At 52.2% G+C, this 17,443-nt stretch overlaps 1 protein-coding gene across 1 annotated transcript; it reads right to left on the bottom strand.

Moving 5' to 3' along the window:
* Positions 1-1,276: 1,276 nt before the first annotated feature.
* HDAC3 (histone deacetylase 3) lies at positions 1,277-15,458 on the bottom strand. The gene is made up of 15 exons (XM_086758866.1): positions 15,357-15,458; positions 15,058-15,140; positions 10,179-10,321; positions 8,099-8,180; positions 7,277-7,333; positions 7,127-7,182; positions 5,101-5,234; positions 4,748-4,828; positions 4,588-4,661; positions 4,296-4,360; positions 3,845-3,934; positions 3,681-3,739; positions 3,182-3,261; positions 2,641-2,798; positions 1,277-2,511 (listed from the first exon to the last, which is right to left on the bottom strand). The coding sequence occupies exons 1-15, from the start codon at positions 15,409-15,411 to the stop codon at positions 2,442-2,444; spliced, it is 1,287 nt and encodes a 428-aa protein (XP_086614992.1). The 5' UTR covers positions 15,412-15,458; the 3' UTR covers positions 1,277-2,441.
* Between the last annotated feature and the right edge of the window lie 1,985 nt (positions 15,459-17,443).

The following is a 17,443-nucleotide window of genomic DNA, read 5'->3' as shown; positions in this document are numbered from 1 at the left end:
CAGCTCTCTGACACCAGGTGAGACGGCAAGCCGGAATAAAACAAGTTTATCTTCTTTTTCACAAGTCTGGGTAGTCACTGGAGCAGCATTTTGTGTCTTCTGATTTGCAAAGGACGTTTTCTTGGCTACACAATACTGGAAAAGTACAGCTGGCCAAACAGGGGCCAGAGTAAGGTCCACCTAGCCCCATGCCCGATCTGCAGCAGCCAAATAGCAAACGCAGGATTTCAGCGGAGCAGGGTAAGCACACAGCAACACCTCTCCAGAGCTCTCACCCAGTCACCAATAATTTGCCCCCAGAAGTGTCTTCGTAACTTAATTTTGTTTTTTCTCGCAATCCCCTTTTGACCCCACATTCACAGCACCTGGTGGCAAAAGCTTGCACGGCTCAACCACGTGTGTGCAAAGCAACTTCTGTCTTTCAAGCTGGCTGCTTGCTAGTTTAATTTGATGCTCCTCTTATCTAAACATTGGGAGAAACCTCTGACACTTGTGATTTTATAGACCTTGCTAACCCTTTCCCACCTCCGTTCTCTCTCCCCAGCTAAGAATCCTCATCGGTGAAGTCACTCCTCACAGGGGAGCTGTGCTAGGCCTTGGATCGTCCCCCTCCACACCCAGTCTAATTGTACCCCAATGTACTTCCCTGGGCACCCAGTGGGAGTAACACTGCCTGCCTGCTTCACGCCGCAGTACACGAACTGTAGCTCACGTGTGGCCAGGCATTACCTCCTCCCCGCAACACTGAAGGCTTGGGTTGGCGGTTGTGTGAAGATCCTAAGTGGAAGAGGCATGGCCTATGAACACATCAACAGATCTGGTAGAGCTGGTGTCTCTCTCTGGCCCTCACCTACCATGTCAGACACTTTTTTTTTCCTACCTCTCATTTTTCCACAGCTTTATTGGCTGTGCAGAGTAGATGATGAAAGAACATCGATCCACGCAGGCCAGCATGAGTTATTTGGTAAAGGACAAGTGTCACGAACCTGGGGACGGGGAGTGAAGGTGGAGATAGCGGCAGGTCTAGGAACAAAGAAAAATAACCGCTTCAGGAAAGTGAGACTGCAAAGAGGAGACTGATGGAAACAGCAACTCAAAGGAACTGTGGTATCTAAAACAACTGCAGGAAAAGTTCCTCGAAGCAGCTCTGCAGCTTCCTGCAAAGCTTTTACTGTACTCAGAGGCATAAGCAGGAGTGTCCACCAGCCCACTTGTTCTCAGTCCTTGGGAGGACAGGAGTCAAAAAGGTACGAGCATTAAAGAGACGAACAACAGGTCAGGTAAGAAAAATACCGCCTCTTCATTTAATGTTTAAAGACATCAGTAAACAAACAGAACAGTACAGACAGAGGCTAAACCCCGCCCGCCTCCCCAGACAGCGCACTCCAAACCACAGCAGGTACCAGGTGATGACTCGGGAGAAGGAGCAGCAGAGTTTGGGATCTGAGGGATGGCCAAGAGAAATCTCTGCTGTGTGAGGGAAAGAAGACAGGACTTGGAGAAAGCAGCTTCCCTCAGCCACAAGCAGAGCAATGTCTCCTGGGCACAGTCAAGAGGGAATGGTTTCCACCCCGAGCAAGCAGCCCAAATCTCTTGCTAACACACAGAAGGGCCACGTGTCAATTTGGAAAACACAGCTGGAAGCTACATCAGAGGCGCATGATACACTATGTACTGACCTGGGCTGCCAAACCTCTATTCCACAGTGATTTTAGCCTCTTCAAGAACAAAGAAAACAGGGAAGTTAGGTCCAACTCAGCAAGTGTTGCAGTACTTGTCTGCAAACGCAAAATTGAGTATGGGGGGAACAAACAAGACTACGCTCTGCGTACATTCCTCCATCTGCTCCATCAAGCCGCTCCCGGGACGCTCCCAACCCCTATCCCACAACTGGCCTTGTCTTCTCAAATGGTTTTTCTTGAGCTGTGGAGCACCAGATGGTTAGAACGGACATCAGGAAGCAACCCTCAGTGCAGGCTTCAGAGGACAATTGACTGGGTACCTGAGCTGGGGAGAGCAGGATGTATCAAGTGCTGCTGTTGATTACAGGCAGAGATCCCAGCCATGACTGCTCCAGCTCCCACCTCGCTGGCAGAAGCCTGCACGGGAGTTACAAGGGTGACTGGAGGAGCACGGGTCAGGCTCTGAAGGCAGCTGCGTGGCTGCCAGCCAGTACACAGCACAAATTCGAGTGCCACTTGAATTTCCTTTTCCCAGAGCGGTGACAGCTGGAACCATGACACGTGGTGGAAAGTAAGGAACACATTTCACTGCTCTCTGCCTCTCCAGGTAGGACGAGTCTGCAGCGGTGCTGTTTCTGCTGCCACCACATGCAATCAAACAGGAAGGGAGGGCTAACCGGCTCCTACGTGGTCCAGTTCACTGCACCAAGGTCCAACGCGGGGGCCCCCCCCATAGTCCAGAGCCCCACACCAGAGCCCTCAGATCTCAACGTCACTCTCTTTGTCATTATCATGGTCACCGTCGTAAAACTCATTGGCAGCTTCAGGCCTGGGGGAAAAGAGAATCACCATCAGTGAGGAGAGCCCTGACACTCTTGGGCCAGAGAAGAATGCCCAGGTCACATCCCAGCAGAGAGGGAAAGGGAAGCCCATTTCTCCAGGACAAGAGAGCTGGTACCTGCTGTAGTTTTCCTCAGAGCCTCTTTCCTCTGGATCAGGCTCATCTGTGCGGTCGTAGCTGAGCAAGTCAGAAGGGACATCATGGATCTGCACGCTGGGAGCATGGTTCAGCATTTTCAGATTCTCAAATATTGTCTGCCTGATCTGATCCAAGTACTACACGGAAAAAAAAAAAAGCAATCACCACAGTGAGACCTGGCAGTCTGCACAGAGCCACAGCTGTCAGCACTGCTACTTGCCCGCGACATCTATGTGGTGGCCACAAGACACATATTTGTGCAGAAAGCTATTTATCAGAGCAGAGGAGGTGGGGAACTTAATTCAATCATGAGACTCAAGCACATAGAAAACAGTAAGATGACCCAGCAAGGTTCTCAAGCACTGTAAAACTTTCTGACATCTCAACTGAAAGGCTCTGCTTGCTCTTCATCAGCTTTCTGGCCCACAAGAAATCCTTGCCTGGGCCCCACCTGGTTTCACAGGATACAGCATCAACCACAGGGTTTACTGAACACCGCCATAAGGCTGCAAGCGCTCACCTGCCTGGAGTTCTGATTTTCAATCCTCGTACTGACGTCAGGATGGAGGGTGAAGTCCGGGGCAAAGTATTCGAAGTACTCTGGGATGGAATGAGGAAGACAGTTACAGCACAGAGGCAAGGGAGCTGGTCACCAGCTGCACTGCTCACCCTGAGAGCAGAGCTCACTGCCTTGCTAGGGGTGATGAGACCCTAAAAAGCATGGTGATGTGCAGCTCTGCAACTGCAAGGAGTTACATGAAACAGAGTGAAGATAAATAACACTCAGGTCACTGAATAGGAAACAATCCAAATTAAATGTTACGTGACACAGAAAGGGTGTGTCTGCCCAGCAGAGCCCACAAGTGGCTGGTGGGAGACCAAGGCCACCTTTAAGATCAGAAAGTGTTGTCTGGTCTTATCTTATCTTTGGTCAATGCAGAACAGAAGTGTTAATTCTTCAGCTGATGTAACAGGTACTTTAGCTCAGCTAATGAGGAAAAAGCAGAACTCCGACTTACCGCTGTAGGGGAGCTCTTCGCTAATCGCTTCATCTACAAGCAATGACGTTTCGTAAGTCCTGAAAACATGGAATAAGATGAGCTCAGTCTAGAGAAAGCTACGTGGACAAAGCCTGCAGCAACTGCTTAACCAGTGGCCCTCAAGAAGCAGAGAAGAGACTCACCAGCACCGCGCCACATTGCGGACTGTGTAACCCCCTCCTCCCAGTACCAGCAAGGGGATGTTGAAGCTCTTCACATACTCCACGCACTCCCTAGAAACCCCAAATAAAAAACGTCAGAGCTGTCAACTGCAGCACACATTCACATGTCAGAAACGCCACCATGCACTCAGAACGCAACCGCGGCTGGTGTGATACACCTGGAGCTCAGGGCCTCCACCCCGGGAGCCTGAACCACGTGCTACCCTGTGAACCCCCGCTCTGCAGCACCTTGTACAAAGCCTCATTCTGAGACCCCTCCTGTCACACAGAGTTAAAAAATCCCCAAAACCGGCAGTGATGCTGGAAGGGCAAAGTCAAAGCTCAAGCCTCACGACAGATGACCCATCAGAGCCCTTCGGACTAAAGGACGGTGTTTCAACTAATGGCTCTGCCCCAGCCCCGCTGTACTTACCCATGTCCTCTTATACTGAGGTTAAAACAGCCCAAACGGTCGCAACCCAGAGAATCAGCACCACACTGGAGAACAGAAAAAGAACAACTGAATTTTGGCTACAGAGACATTGCTTTCCAGACACACATCAGCGTCTCCACCCACCCTCATTCACCAGAGGGGACAGACGGAAGGTCAGCTAGGACACATCAACCCTGACCCGCTGGGAACAGAAGGTAACGCATCGAAAGTGCGCCCCTCCATCCTAGAGTCTCCGAAAAAGATGGACGCGTGCAGAGGCTTGCTTTCTTACCTGCAGTACTATGCACGTGGGCTGATAGTAATCTACCACCTGATTAATGACCGGCTGGAAGAGGTGTTTGTAACCTTTGGAGAGAAAGGTAGGTTAGTCACGGCTCTGCCGCAGAAGGACCAGTAAGTGTCCCGGGAAACGGCATGGAACACCGACTTACTTTGGTCATCAATGCCATCTCGTAGAGGCACGTTGAGACAGTAATAACGACCGCTCTCTGCGCCAACTTCATACATGTCACCTGGCCAGGGAAAGACAGGAGAGTCACAACAGCTCTGAGACAGCAGAGCCGGCGCAGAAAGGTCAGATCTGCTCTGGGTTCAAATCTCTCAACCTAGCTAGGATCCCTTTCTTACAAATGACTAGACTTCTCTTCCTCTCTAATTGCTTTTCCACGCTCTTTCTTCCATCATTTCTCCCTGCAGCTCCAATTTTGTGATTTTATACTCCAGAAAGCAGAGCTTTCAAAGGATTCTGAAGTGAGGCCAGGTTCACACAAGGGAAAATACACACCCGTGCCAGGAAAGAAATAGTTCCCGTATTTATGAAACGACACTGTCATGACACGGTCCGTCAAGTAGAAAGCCTCCTGCACACCATCTCCATGGTGGATATCGATGTCGATATACAGAACACGTGGGTGGTATCTGTGGGATACAGGAGGAAAAATAACATCACTGCCGTACCGCACCCACCCTCACCGCGCCCCAGTATCGCTCAGAGCTCTGAAAAGCACCACCGACATCCCACAAGCCCGCCTGCCAAAAGAGCTCACCCGTCCCACCCCAGGCATATCAGATGAATTCAAATGTGTGACATTTTGTATACAAACATGTCTCACCACTATAACATTTTCTTCTGATGTTCTTGAAAATAAATATTAGAATAAAAAGTCTTCACATGGGGCCAGAAATACCTTTGAAAGCGTACGATAAATAAAACCTATTTTAACCACATACGGGTTAGAAAGGTGTGGGCTTTGTTTTTTCTACAAACAACCTGCTGTCAGTTGATCTTCAAGAGCTCCAATGATTTTTAACTGCATGCATAAGTGAAAAGTAATCTGGCCAAGGAGGAGGTAGGAGAACTTACTTCCTCCACACGCCAGATTACGGGTAGCACTATTTCTCAGCTGGCTAGCACCAAGAACACCAGGCTGGACTAAATTTACTGGAGAAGCAGCCTGCTGGGTCACAGAGACAGAGGGTGAAGGAGGGGAGATCTCACAAGCAAATACATTGAGGTAAGAGTCAAAGCTGATGTGGAGAGCCCTAAGTCATCCCTGCCTGCCAGCTCTACAGCTGCCTGAGTGGCTGGAGAGAACTTCTCCAGCTTTTCGCAAAGAAACACCGCATCTGGTCAGTCCCCACAGAAAAGGGGAGCTGGCAGCCATTCCAAAATCCTAGGGGACCGGGGAGGGACCTGATAAAACAAGACAACATCGAAGCAGAGAGGAAGAGCATGTGGTTTGTGCCATCTGCACTGGAACCATGGCTTCAAGTGTGTCTGCAGTGATCTGATCAAACTGGTTGACAGTGCTGATCCACGCAGATCAGCAGAGCAGGACCCTGCCTCAGACTCCCAAGAGAGACAAACTATTTAAGACAGTCGAGATTATTTGTCCCAAAGACAAATGACAGCAAGGAGAAAGAGGAGATGAGTACACACAGCCTTTGCACACTTGCAAGGGGAGAAAGGAACCTTCCAAGAGCAGAGACGCCCCAGTACTTCCATGGTGGAAAGCAAAGTCAAGTGTGCAGCCACCTGCTGCAGAAATGGTTCCTGAAAAGACGTAACAAAAAATAAGGACACATTATAATCTCCCACAAGAGGTAACTGGGCTGGATTTGAAGCCTCTCAGGGAAGACTGGCAGAGAGGAAGGAGGTAACAAGAAACTCCTGCTTTGGGAGCAAACCACCAGTCATGTAACTATTGACTGGTCAACCCTCAATCTTTTTAAATTCTATAACATCTTGTCTCAGATTCAGTAACAAGGAGGGGATGCAAGAGCAGAAAAAAACAAAGAAAAAAATCACAGATTAATACAAGAAATAGAAGGTATCCCTGTAACTCTTCTTCCCATTCTGAATTTATTTTTCTTTTTTTCTAAAAAGTGTCCTTTGATCATCCATGTATTGCTGAAGCCCTGTTCTTAAGCCACTCAAGCAAATCAAGAAAGATTCAAGTCATTTCACGGCCTCCAGTGAGCCATAATTCCCATTTACCTACAAAAGGCTCACTGCAGCAAACATGCTGGGACTCAGGAGAGCCTGAAATGAGTACTTCACAGATGGGTGAGAAAGGGAATGGAAGAACTCTTCCGTATCCCCTGAGCTGCGTGCAACAAAACTAGAGTCAGATATTCCAATTCTCAAGCTCCATTTCTCATGTCTGAAGAGGAGGCCAGGACAAAAATCAAGTTGTTGGCCTTGCTGGACGCCAGAAAGGCAAACAAGGAGGGAAACAGAGAGAGAAAACAACGACACAGCAGAGGGAAACCACACACCAGCCAAGACACCACCTGCCCCATGAACTTACTTGAGCAGCTCCAGGATGCCGATAACTATGTCGTTAACATAACAAAACCCAGAAGCCTGCAGGACAGAGAAAACCAAACAGCATTAGAACCGGACCAACATAAAGCCTGGGCCTCAAAAAGACAGAGATGCCACAGCTGTGCCTCATTACCTCGAACTTTTTGGCATGATGCAGGCCCCCTGCCCAGTTTATTGCAATATCACAGATCTAAGAAAGGGAAGATAAGTTAGTTAAACGTGACAACGTGGCAACAACAACACTGCACCCGCTTCAGCCTGCCCTGGGGCCCACAAACACCCTTCTGTCCTTTTCCTCTCCTACGGAGGCCTTTCAAAGCTCCAGCTCCACCTTGGTCGTCAGCCCAGCTAACAGTTTTGGTCACATCATGTCCATATCGGATTAGCCCTGTGCTCTACGTTCCTGGACCAGAAAAGGTCCATCTCCCACCACCGCTGCCCCCGTTCCAGTCAGCGGCAGGAGCACCTGGCACATACAGTTTGTTCCTGCACTTCTTTACGCTCGTTAGACCTTTCCCAGGTCTCTAAAAGACTCAAGCCACTGTAACTTTATCTGATGCCCTCCCAAGGGACCCTCTTCTTCAGACCTTCTGCAGGACCTCATTTAGTGCATTTCCACAGCAGAGACCCAGCAGCAACGGTGAGGTCTCCCAGCAGCTGGTTTCATTGAAGGCCCCAGGTTTGTTCTACAGCACTGAGAGTGCTTTGTGACTTCCGTACGTGCGGTGTTAGTATCCTGTGACTCCCTCTGGTTTCAACACCTCCTGAATAGTTCCCTCTGACAGCACAGGAATGGTCTCAAGCTTCACAGTCCGACAGCGCCAGGTATTTACACTGCAATATAGCAGCGCTTGCCGCGCTGTTTCACAAACCGCATCCATGAGGTTCTCGTTAAATTGAAAATCAGCTGGCTTATGCCTGTGTTTCAAAAAGACAAGCACATCAGCTCTATTACCTTGTTGTTCAGCTGCGTGGCTCCCTGCAGGGAGGCCCCAGTATAGCGAGAGCAAAATTCAAAGAGGCCTGGAAACACTGGGCTGAAAAAGAAACCAGGATTCAAACACAGAACAACTTCTCATTCCTTCTCCTTTCACCAGGGCAAAGCCGGGAATAAAACTGTCCAGGGACATTATCTGAGCAAGATCAAAACTCACTCTCTGTGGAGGAGTTAATTTGGGATCACCCTTACCCTGCCTGGAACTCACTGAGTACCAGCAGGCAAGCAGCCTGGCTGCAAACACAATAGGAAACTCAGCAAATTTGGTAACGACTCCCAAAGCTTCCCAGCCAGTCCTGAAAAGGCTCCCTGCTCACATCACGTGCCAGCGTCTGTCCTGCGGCCCTGCTGACGTGTGCACAGAGCTAGGACGTGATGTGAGACACTGCACCAGGAGAGGGGAGGACTGGTCTGCTCCTCTCCCCCCGCCTCTATCTGGAAAACCCTGCCCTCAACTCCGCTTCCCAGCATGTGGTTATACTGCAACCAGAGAGGAACGCTGCTCTTAAGACAGCACTGAGGTCTGATCCATCCCATCCCCAGAGCCAGCCCGGGCACCAGGAGAGTACAGAAACACAGGACGTGGAGCCCCTGTGTCACCAGCTCGCTGGCTTCTCATCACACTTCATTCACGGACAAGCAACGGCTTAGAGCCTGCGGGGTTGTATTTCCCCTTTCATTTCTGATCATCAGAGCAGCAAGGTTACAGAACAGTCCTCTGATGCTCAGCCTGAATATTAAAAAACAGGCTATACTAGTGTCTTCGTAGGATAACCCTGATCTCTAGCTAACATAACTCCTCCTGTGCTAGGACTTGCAGCTTTCCCCTCCACAGAATATGTAAGAACAATCTTACTCTGACAGTCCTTCAAATCCTCAGCAGGCAAGGCATATTGCTACTTCCTCAGTCACCCACATTTCGTTCATCTCTTACGAGCATTAAACACTGGAATTGAATATTCACAACAAGATTTGAGAGTGCTGGTGGGTGAGAAGCTCAACATGAGCCGGCAATGCGCCCTTGCAGGTCAGAAGGCCAACCGCATCCTGGGCTGCATCAAGAGAAGCGTGGCCAGCAGGTCGAGGGAGGGGATTCTGCCCCTCTGCTCTGCCCTGGTGAGACCCCACCTGCAGCACTGCGTCCAGTTCTGGAGCCCCCAACACAAGAAGGACACGGACCAGTTGGAGAAGGTCCAGAGGAGGCCACGCAGATGATGAGAGGGCTGGAGCAGCTCTGCTGTGAGGCCAGGCTGAGAGAGCTGGGGCTGTTCAGCCTGGAGAAGAGGAGGCTCCAGGGAGACCTTAGAGCGGCCTCCCAGTGCCTCAAGGGGGCCTACAAGAAAGATGGGGAGAGGCTGTTCAGCAGAGCCTGGTGTGGTAGGACGAGGGGTAACGGTTTTAAAATAGAGGAGGATAGATTTAGATTGGATATTAGGAAAAAATTTTTTACAATGGAACAGGTTGCCCAGAAAGGTGGTGGAGGCCCCATCTCTGGAAACGTTCAAGGCCAGGCTGGATGAGGCTCTGAGCAACCTGATCTAGTTGGAGATGTCCCTGCTCCTTGCAGGGTGGTTGGACTAGATGACCTTTGAAGGTCCCTTCCAACTCTAACCATTCTATGATTCTATGATCTCATGTAGTTTTGTACAGAAGCATCAGTACCTCCTTAGTTCTACCTGAAAATCAGGCTCTCAAAGTTGTCTTGAATTTAACATGCATGTATTAAGCTAGCTAAAATGATGGGTAACTATTTAAAAAAAATAGTTGGCATATTCCAGAAGAACTGGAGGCTCTGCAAGAACAAGTAGAGACACACATTCTCTAACCCAACAAGCTTACAGACTAAATATAGATCTAAAAAGGACTGTAAGATCTAAAGAGAAGGACGATGAATCGAGGAGGTTGCAGTAATCTGATACAAACAGGAGGGACGTGCACCTCATTCTGGTTACAAATAAGAAATGAGAGGTTCAAAAGGAGCTCTCTGGATACGGCACCCTCTCCAGCTGTGAGTTCGCAGGAGGCACCACACACTCACCAGTCATCGCCCACGTTGAAGGCGTTGAGGCTCTTAGTGAAGCCCTGCATGTTGTTGGGACTCACTCTCTGCAGGAAGTCGATGTAGTCCTCGGAGTGGAATCGGCACATGTCATGCTGGGACGCCTGGTACGGTTTGAAAACCTTCAAGAGAGAAAGGCAAGACTTATTTCCCTTCCAAACTCAGGTTTGCTCTGGTTGTGAGAAATCTCAAGCTAACTGACAACCGACCTGCGCGAGGTGTATCAGAAAGTGTTCCAACACATTGGGTTCCTGACATTTGTGTCCATTTAAACTCAACAAGTTGCTCCATGAAGCCTGCCTTCCTACTGATTTCCCTCTTCTAGCCACAAACCTGTCTCCTGTGTCTCATCACAACTGCAGCTCTGCCATATACTCTCTGATGTCTTCCTTCTCCTACTGCACACATACCCCTCCTCAGATAAGGCGGCAGAATAAAGCAGCCGAGTTCAAACCACAGGTTTTTCTTCACTTATTCCCTTCTCAGTCACCAGCTTTCATACAATTTTAAGACCTTGATACAAGGGTGGTTCCGGTCCCTCTGTCAGATTTGCCTGTAACGGGCTGATTGGTTCAAAAGTTATAGGAGAAAGCTCACAGGCAGATGGAGGAGTTGCAAAAGCTTTCTTTCCTTTGGAAAGCTGGCAAAAACCAGCCAGGGAACTGGATGGATTCAAGTTAAAGATCTTGTGAGAACACAGGCTTGCCAGTTTGGGACTTAACGCGCATACCTCAATCTATAGGAAGTTAAAAATTAACGCCACATACCTAGCGTGAGACAATTAAAGCTGGAATGAAATCAATAAGAGATCTTTTTTGTGTTTCCAGATTCCTCTTAATTAAAGCACGCACTTTACAGAAAAAGTGAAACATGAAGAAAATAGTAAGATGCACGAGCTTGTCTCCACAGGGAAAATTTCTCAGGCTGACCGCACCAACGTGCCCCTTTCCCGGGCTCAGCAGGAAGCACGTCCATTTTCAGAGACACAAGATACCCTAACAAACACCTCATCTCCTTTCCTGAACTGATCTGCACGTGGTGTGGTGTTTCCCACACGGATGCGTGGGGTCCAGCGTTTCCTGGGGGCTGCTGCCTCTGGCAACTCGAACGAGGAGGATGAGGAGACTCACAAGCACCAGCCATTAGCGCAGCCGCCATGGGCGAAGGCAAGACCTGTTCCCCACACGGGCTCTGCACGGGTATCTCCCAGGAATCCAGGCAGCTGATTAAATTAAACAAGACCAAAAACAATGCTAAAAAGTCATCAGGGAGAAGAAATAGCTCTCACTGGATATGCAGAGGCTCTCTTGGACAACAAAAAGCAGGGATGTGTGATTGAAAACAGAAAGGGAAGGAAAAAAAAAAAAAAAGACCAAAACCTTCAAGCCTGACAGCTCCTGGCAGAGGAAACCTGCCTCCTTCCACCCTTCACCCTGCTCCCAGCAATCCCAGCCACCTTCCTAAGCCAGCTCTGGCACCCAGCCCCCTCTGCCCGCTGCCTCGCTTTGCTAACTCCACGGAAAACTCTTCCAGCTTTGCCGAGTTCCTGAGTCGCATTGGCTCACGCAGGGATCCAACAGCTTCTGGATGCAGCGCAAGAAAGGCAGCAGGAAGAGGCAGCAGAGAAGGTGAGCAGCAGGACAACCATCCCTCTTCCAGGAACACTGAGCCTTGGCTCACCGCGTTCTTTCCCAGATAAGCTGGGAAGGGTGCAAAGAGGCAAACGCCGCTCGACAGGACAGCGGTCTTTCTTTGGAGGGGGCAGAGAGGGCGGATAGTGCTGTAACCACCAGACAAAGTTAACAGGGCCTTGCACAGCCACCGCTGGCCATAACCCCTGCTTTTATTTGCTCGTAACTTTGCCAGTCACTGACTGCCCAGGATGAAGTTTCCTCTGTGGTTTTCAGCTTCATGACGGCATCTTGTGAAAATATAACCCCTAAAAAGGGTTTCAGGACTAAAAATGTGTCAAAGCTCTGCCTCCTGCCTCATTCAGACACGGATGCGACATTTACCAGTGTTGTGTCAGAAAGTGCTTTTTGCTGCTTCTGCAAAAAAAAATCCCAGCTCTAGGGAAGTTACTCACACAAACTCACATTTACAGGAAAAATCTGGAAGAAAAATTCTGCAGATTCCACTTGGCTCGAGTGGCAGGACTGCATCCCCCTGCCAGTGCAACAGCACGTCACCGCAGCTTCTCCCTCTGCCCCACTTGGATCAGTTTGGCTGTTCAAGCTTTTCCTCAAGAAATAAAAAGCAGGAAGTCTGTACTGCCGTCACACTCGCGTGCATTTTGCGCCTTGTCCTGCCCAAACAGTGGAGGAGACCCCGTAAACACGCCAGAACGGAATCCACAGCTCTAATCCTGCTCTCGCGTGCTCACGGTGATGCAGCTTTGGTTTGAACATCGCCCAACTCTCAAGTGCTTGAGAAATGACCTTTAAGGACAGGGTTTTTTTTTTGGTATCACAACTAAATATTTAGTCAGGCCTTTGAGGGTTGGTTATAGTTTTGTTTAACATCTACCGGTGGGGACAAGGAGCCTGGGAAGGTAATTATCTCACAGCTCTGCACCATCACAGCAGCTCAGGATTAACCCCCAAAACGTGCTGCAGATGTGAGAGCACGTCACCAAGCCAAGCTGCTCACGCTTTCTCCTCCACTGCCTCAAAATAAGCCCAACCATCACCAGTTACTTGCAACCCTCTACAATTGCAAGCAACAGTCTATGACAGAGTTCTATGTACCTTTGAGTAACTTGTGGGGTCACTCAGTTCAGGCTCATGAGTAAGAGGGGAAGCGGCTGGTTTGCGGAGCTCGACTGCAGAAGGGTGAGGAAAGCACATGGGACGCACAAGCATAAAGAGGAAGGACGAGGGAAAGTCACAACATCCCTCACAGATCAGAGCAACGCACAGTAATTACTGTGACAGAAGCGCTCTTCACCTCTTTTAACGAGGTAACTCCCACAAAAAGACACAGTAAACGCATGTATGTCCCTATATGTACACACGTGTGTATACAAACTGCATCCAGCTCTGGACCCCTGAACATCAGAAGGACGTGAACCTCTTGGAGCGAGTCCAGAGGAGGCCACGCAGATGCTGAGAGGGCTGGAGCAGCTCTGCTGTGAGGCCAGGCTGAGAGAGCTGGGGCTGCTCAGCCTGGAGAAGAGGAGGCTCCGGGGAGACCTCAGAGCGGCCTTCCAGTGCCCAAAGGGGGCTGCAGGAAAGATGGGGAGAGACTCTTCAGTAGGGCCTGCTGTGACAGGACGAGGAGTAATGGGTTTAAAGTAGAAGGCAGCAGATTTAGACTGGATATAAGGAAGAAATTTTTTACGCTGAGGGTGGTGGAGCACTGGCCCAGGTTGCCCAGAGAGGTAGTGGATGCCCCATCCCTGGAAACATTCCAGGCCAGGTTGGCCGGGGCTCTGAGCAACCTGATCTGGTTGGAGATGTCCCTGCTCCTGGCAGGGGGGGTGGGCTGGGTGGGCTTCGAAGGTCCCTCCCACTCTGTGATTCCATATACATACACAAACCCAGAGTTACCTGGAACTGTAGCCTACAATATTTAGAGGAACATTCCTGGTAGGGGCCTTTCCCCAGGGCACATCAGACAGGTGCAGAGGTGCAGAGACAACAGGCAGCAGCTACACCCAGCCTCTGGATCAGACAGCACAACCTGGAACCGCCCCAGTCAGCCCAGGAATTGAATCACTCAACCGTCTGAAACAGCTCAGAAACAATCTCGCCGCACCGAAAGCGAGAATAAGCCAACAGGAGAGAAAACAAGTTGCCTCAAAACGATCAGCAGCAGCAGGCAGCACGTTCTGCATGTCAAAATGGGGAAAAGCCACCTCAAAAGGGGTAGAACGGTAAAATACTTTTACCATTCCTGCCTTCATTTTGCATCGTGAGGCATTAAGTTACGCGCCCTGTGCTCCTGAGAGCTTTTCATTCACCCTGCGCTGCAAGAACGGGCAGGAAAGTGAACATGGATTCCAGGGAAAGGAGCATGGTTCAATCCTGCTTGCACCAGGTGAAATGAAATACTTCAAAAGAGAGGCACCCTACATCCATAGCGATATTCCACCATCCCCAAACTAGCTCATTTCTCAAAAAGACAAAGATTTAAGTTTTCTTTCTGATTATTGCTACATGCCGATGATGTTTTACACAGGCTAGATTTCAGGAAGAGAAAAGTCTTTCTAACAGTAGGAATCTGAGTGCACTGGACTAGGTCGTCTGAGCTGGCTGGGCAACAAAGCCTCTGAAGAGTAGGCTGGACAGTCGCTGCCCAGGTACGAGATGGCATTAGTAAACCCCATTAAGGCGTCAAGGTGAATTAGCAACCCTCCTGAGGCTTTTTTTTTTTCCCCCCAGTTTTACTGTTCTACGATCAGACAGTGCACAGCAGTCACTGTGTCCTTCCTAGAAGGGGCTACAGACACAAAAATTTCAGGCACAGTCCCCAGCGGCACTGCTGCAGCTCCAGGAACAGGACGCTCACAACCAGCGACGGCACCTTTCCCTCAGGGTGTGAGCCAGCTCTGGGTGGTACAACGGGTGCCCCGGTGGGTGAGAATGCCGGAGGCTGCTTAAAGCCTCGTCTGCAACAGCTCTGTTACCTGCTGGGCCAAAAGGGGAGCTGAAGGAGAGGCAAGAAAGCTGCGAAAAACATGCCTAGTGTGGGAAGCCAGCAGGACAGCACACAGCACTCCGGCCCCTTTCACACAGGCTGAAGCCTAAACTGCCCACTCTGGCGGGTGCCTGCCCAAAGCCGCCTTCCGCAGCCCCCCCTTCCCCCGCGGCCTGGGTCGGGGGGGAGCCCGCTGGACCCCGGGAGAAGCGCCGCTTACGATCATCTTCTTGTAGAGCCCGTAGTGCAGGACCAGGCTGTGGGTCAGGGCCAGGCGGTGCGGCTTCATGGGGTGGCCGGCTCCTGGAAGGGAAACGACACGGGGAGTCACCGGGGAAGGGGTGGGGGGGGGGGGGGGTGGGACACGACACCCGCCGAGCCACCCCTGCGGCCTGGGCCCGGCCCCGCCGAGCCACCCCCAGCCGGTGGGGGGACGGGAGCCGGGGCCAGGCTGGGCCGCACCCCGCGCCCCGGCCCCTCCGGTCCCCCTACGGCCCCGCCGCCCGCCCCAGCCCGCACCGTAGTGGAAGTTGCCCACGTCCGGGTCGTAGAAATAGGCCACGGTCTTCGACATGGCGGAGGGGCCGCCACCGCCGCCGCGCGCTCCCGCCTACGTCATCACGCCGCGACCGCCGCCGCCAGCCCACGCCGGCCGGAGCGCCGCCGGCAGCCGGGGGCGGGGCCAGAGGGGTGAGGGGCGGGGACCGGGGCGGGGCGATCGTCGCTGCGGCGCCCCCGCGGTCCTAGCGCCTGCCCCACTCACCTCGCAGCTGCCCCCAGTTGCTCCCAGCCGCTTCCAGTTGCCCAATGGATTCTCTCCTGTAACCCTGCAGCTGCTCCCAGTCACCTCCAACTTCTCCCCAGTCATCTCGAGTTGCAGCCCGGTCACTCCTTGCTACCCGACAAGCACCCCCAGTTGTCCCCAGCTGATCCCAGTTACTCCCAGCTGATCCCAGTTACTCCCAGCTGATCGCAGTCGTCTGCTGGATTCTCTCCTGTCACCCTATAGCTGCCCCCAGTCACCCCCAGCTGCTCACCAGTTACTCCCACTTTCTTCCTAGTCTCCCTCCGTCACCCCCAGCTGCCCCCATCACCCCCAGCTGCCCTCACCCCCACCCTCAGCTGCTCCCAGTCACCCCCAGCTGCTCACCAGTTACCCCCCCCTTGGCCCCCAGCTACCCCCAGTCAGCTCTCATCCCCACAATGTGAATGCAACCCCCACCCCCCCCACCCCACATCCCGACTGTGAGCACTGGTGGGATTGGGGTGCAGTGAGCGTGTGGGGCCTCAAACCTGGGGGCCAGCCCCCCAAAGCTGTGAGGGGCGGGGACGGCCGTTGTCACCTGTCACCCCGCCAAGGAGCCCTCCCAGGTCCCATCCTGCCAGGATGCAGGTCCTCTTGAGGAGGCAGCGTCCGAAAAATCACTTGCTGGGGTTGGCAGGGAGCGAGGGCAGGGAGGTACGGCCAAGCAGGCGGAGAACAAAAGCCAGGTGGAAAACTGCCACGTGCAAAGAAAGCGGCCATGGGGAACAGGGGAAAAACCCCAAACCGCACTGGCGAGGGACAGGGACGGGGCTGGGTCTGTGCTGCGGCTAATGCTGGCGCCAAAAAGCTTTTCCCCATGAGCTGGAAGGAAGAAAGGATGAAAGGAGCAGGCCGTCTTGCCCAAAGGCTCTGGAAACGAATTCTCCAAAACCAGCGACGGCAAGGACTTGGCCCTGCCGGTCTCCTGCCCCACTGCTTCCTGCAGGCAGGAGGTTGGGGATGAAGGGTGCTGCGCCGGAGGCAGGCTGCCCAAAGCACCTGCGGCAAAGCGGGGTGTCAGAGAGGAGCTGGTGAGGGGCCCGCCAGGAGCGGCTAAGGATGGACACCACGGCCGATGGGCGCCAGGGCGTTCCCCGACGTCACGGTGATGGGATTTTTACGCTGGGTAATAAACGCATGGGAGGCATGCAGCAAGGGGGGCTTCACACGTGCCTGGCCTGGGGGGCGTGGGATGGGGATTGGAGGGGTGGGATGGGGAAAAGCTCCCTCCGCACTGCTCCTCGTGCCCTCCGGAGGTGTTTCCCTGCGGGATGCCGGCTCCCAAGCGCGGAGCAAGGATGCTCCGGGGGATGCCGAGACCCTCTGGGCGCAGCCGTGGTCAGGGCTGCTCAGAGCTGCCATCCCTGGCTCTGCGCACGCTGAGCCCAGCAGCCGTCGTAAATAAACAGGCTTTTAATGCGCTGAGCAAGGAGGGTGTAGCAGCAAACGCGCTGCTCTCTCGGCGAGCGACGGCGTGGCGATCGCCCCATTGCCGCTCCGCGAGGTGCCGCTGCCAGGGAGCATCCGGCCGGGGCCACCGAGCCGCCCGAGCGGCTTGGCAAAAGAAGAAAGAGTAGGAGAGGGATATTTTTAGATGCCTTTTGTGATCAGAGAGCAAAAACATGCTGTGGTTTAAAGGCCATCAGCTTGCTGGGGATGTTTGAAAAACTTGAATAAGGGCTGAAGGTTGAGGGAGAGGTTTGACACCATGGGATGCAGCGTTTTCGCAGAGATTATGGCAATTTTGGGGCCAAGCATCGTAGCGGAGACCCCAGCAGGAGCCTGCCTACGGGATTGCCAG

Source organism: Chlamydotis macqueenii, chromosome 14 (assembly GCF_036417535.1).
Source record: "Chlamydotis macqueenii isolate bChlMac1 chromosome 14, bChlMac1.mat, whole genome shotgun sequence".
Taxonomy (NCBI): domain Eukaryota; kingdom Metazoa; phylum Chordata; class Aves; order Otidiformes; family Otididae; genus Chlamydotis; species Chlamydotis macqueenii.
Note: the sequence above shows the minus strand (reverse complement) of the source record. Positions and strands in the feature narration are given on the sequence as shown.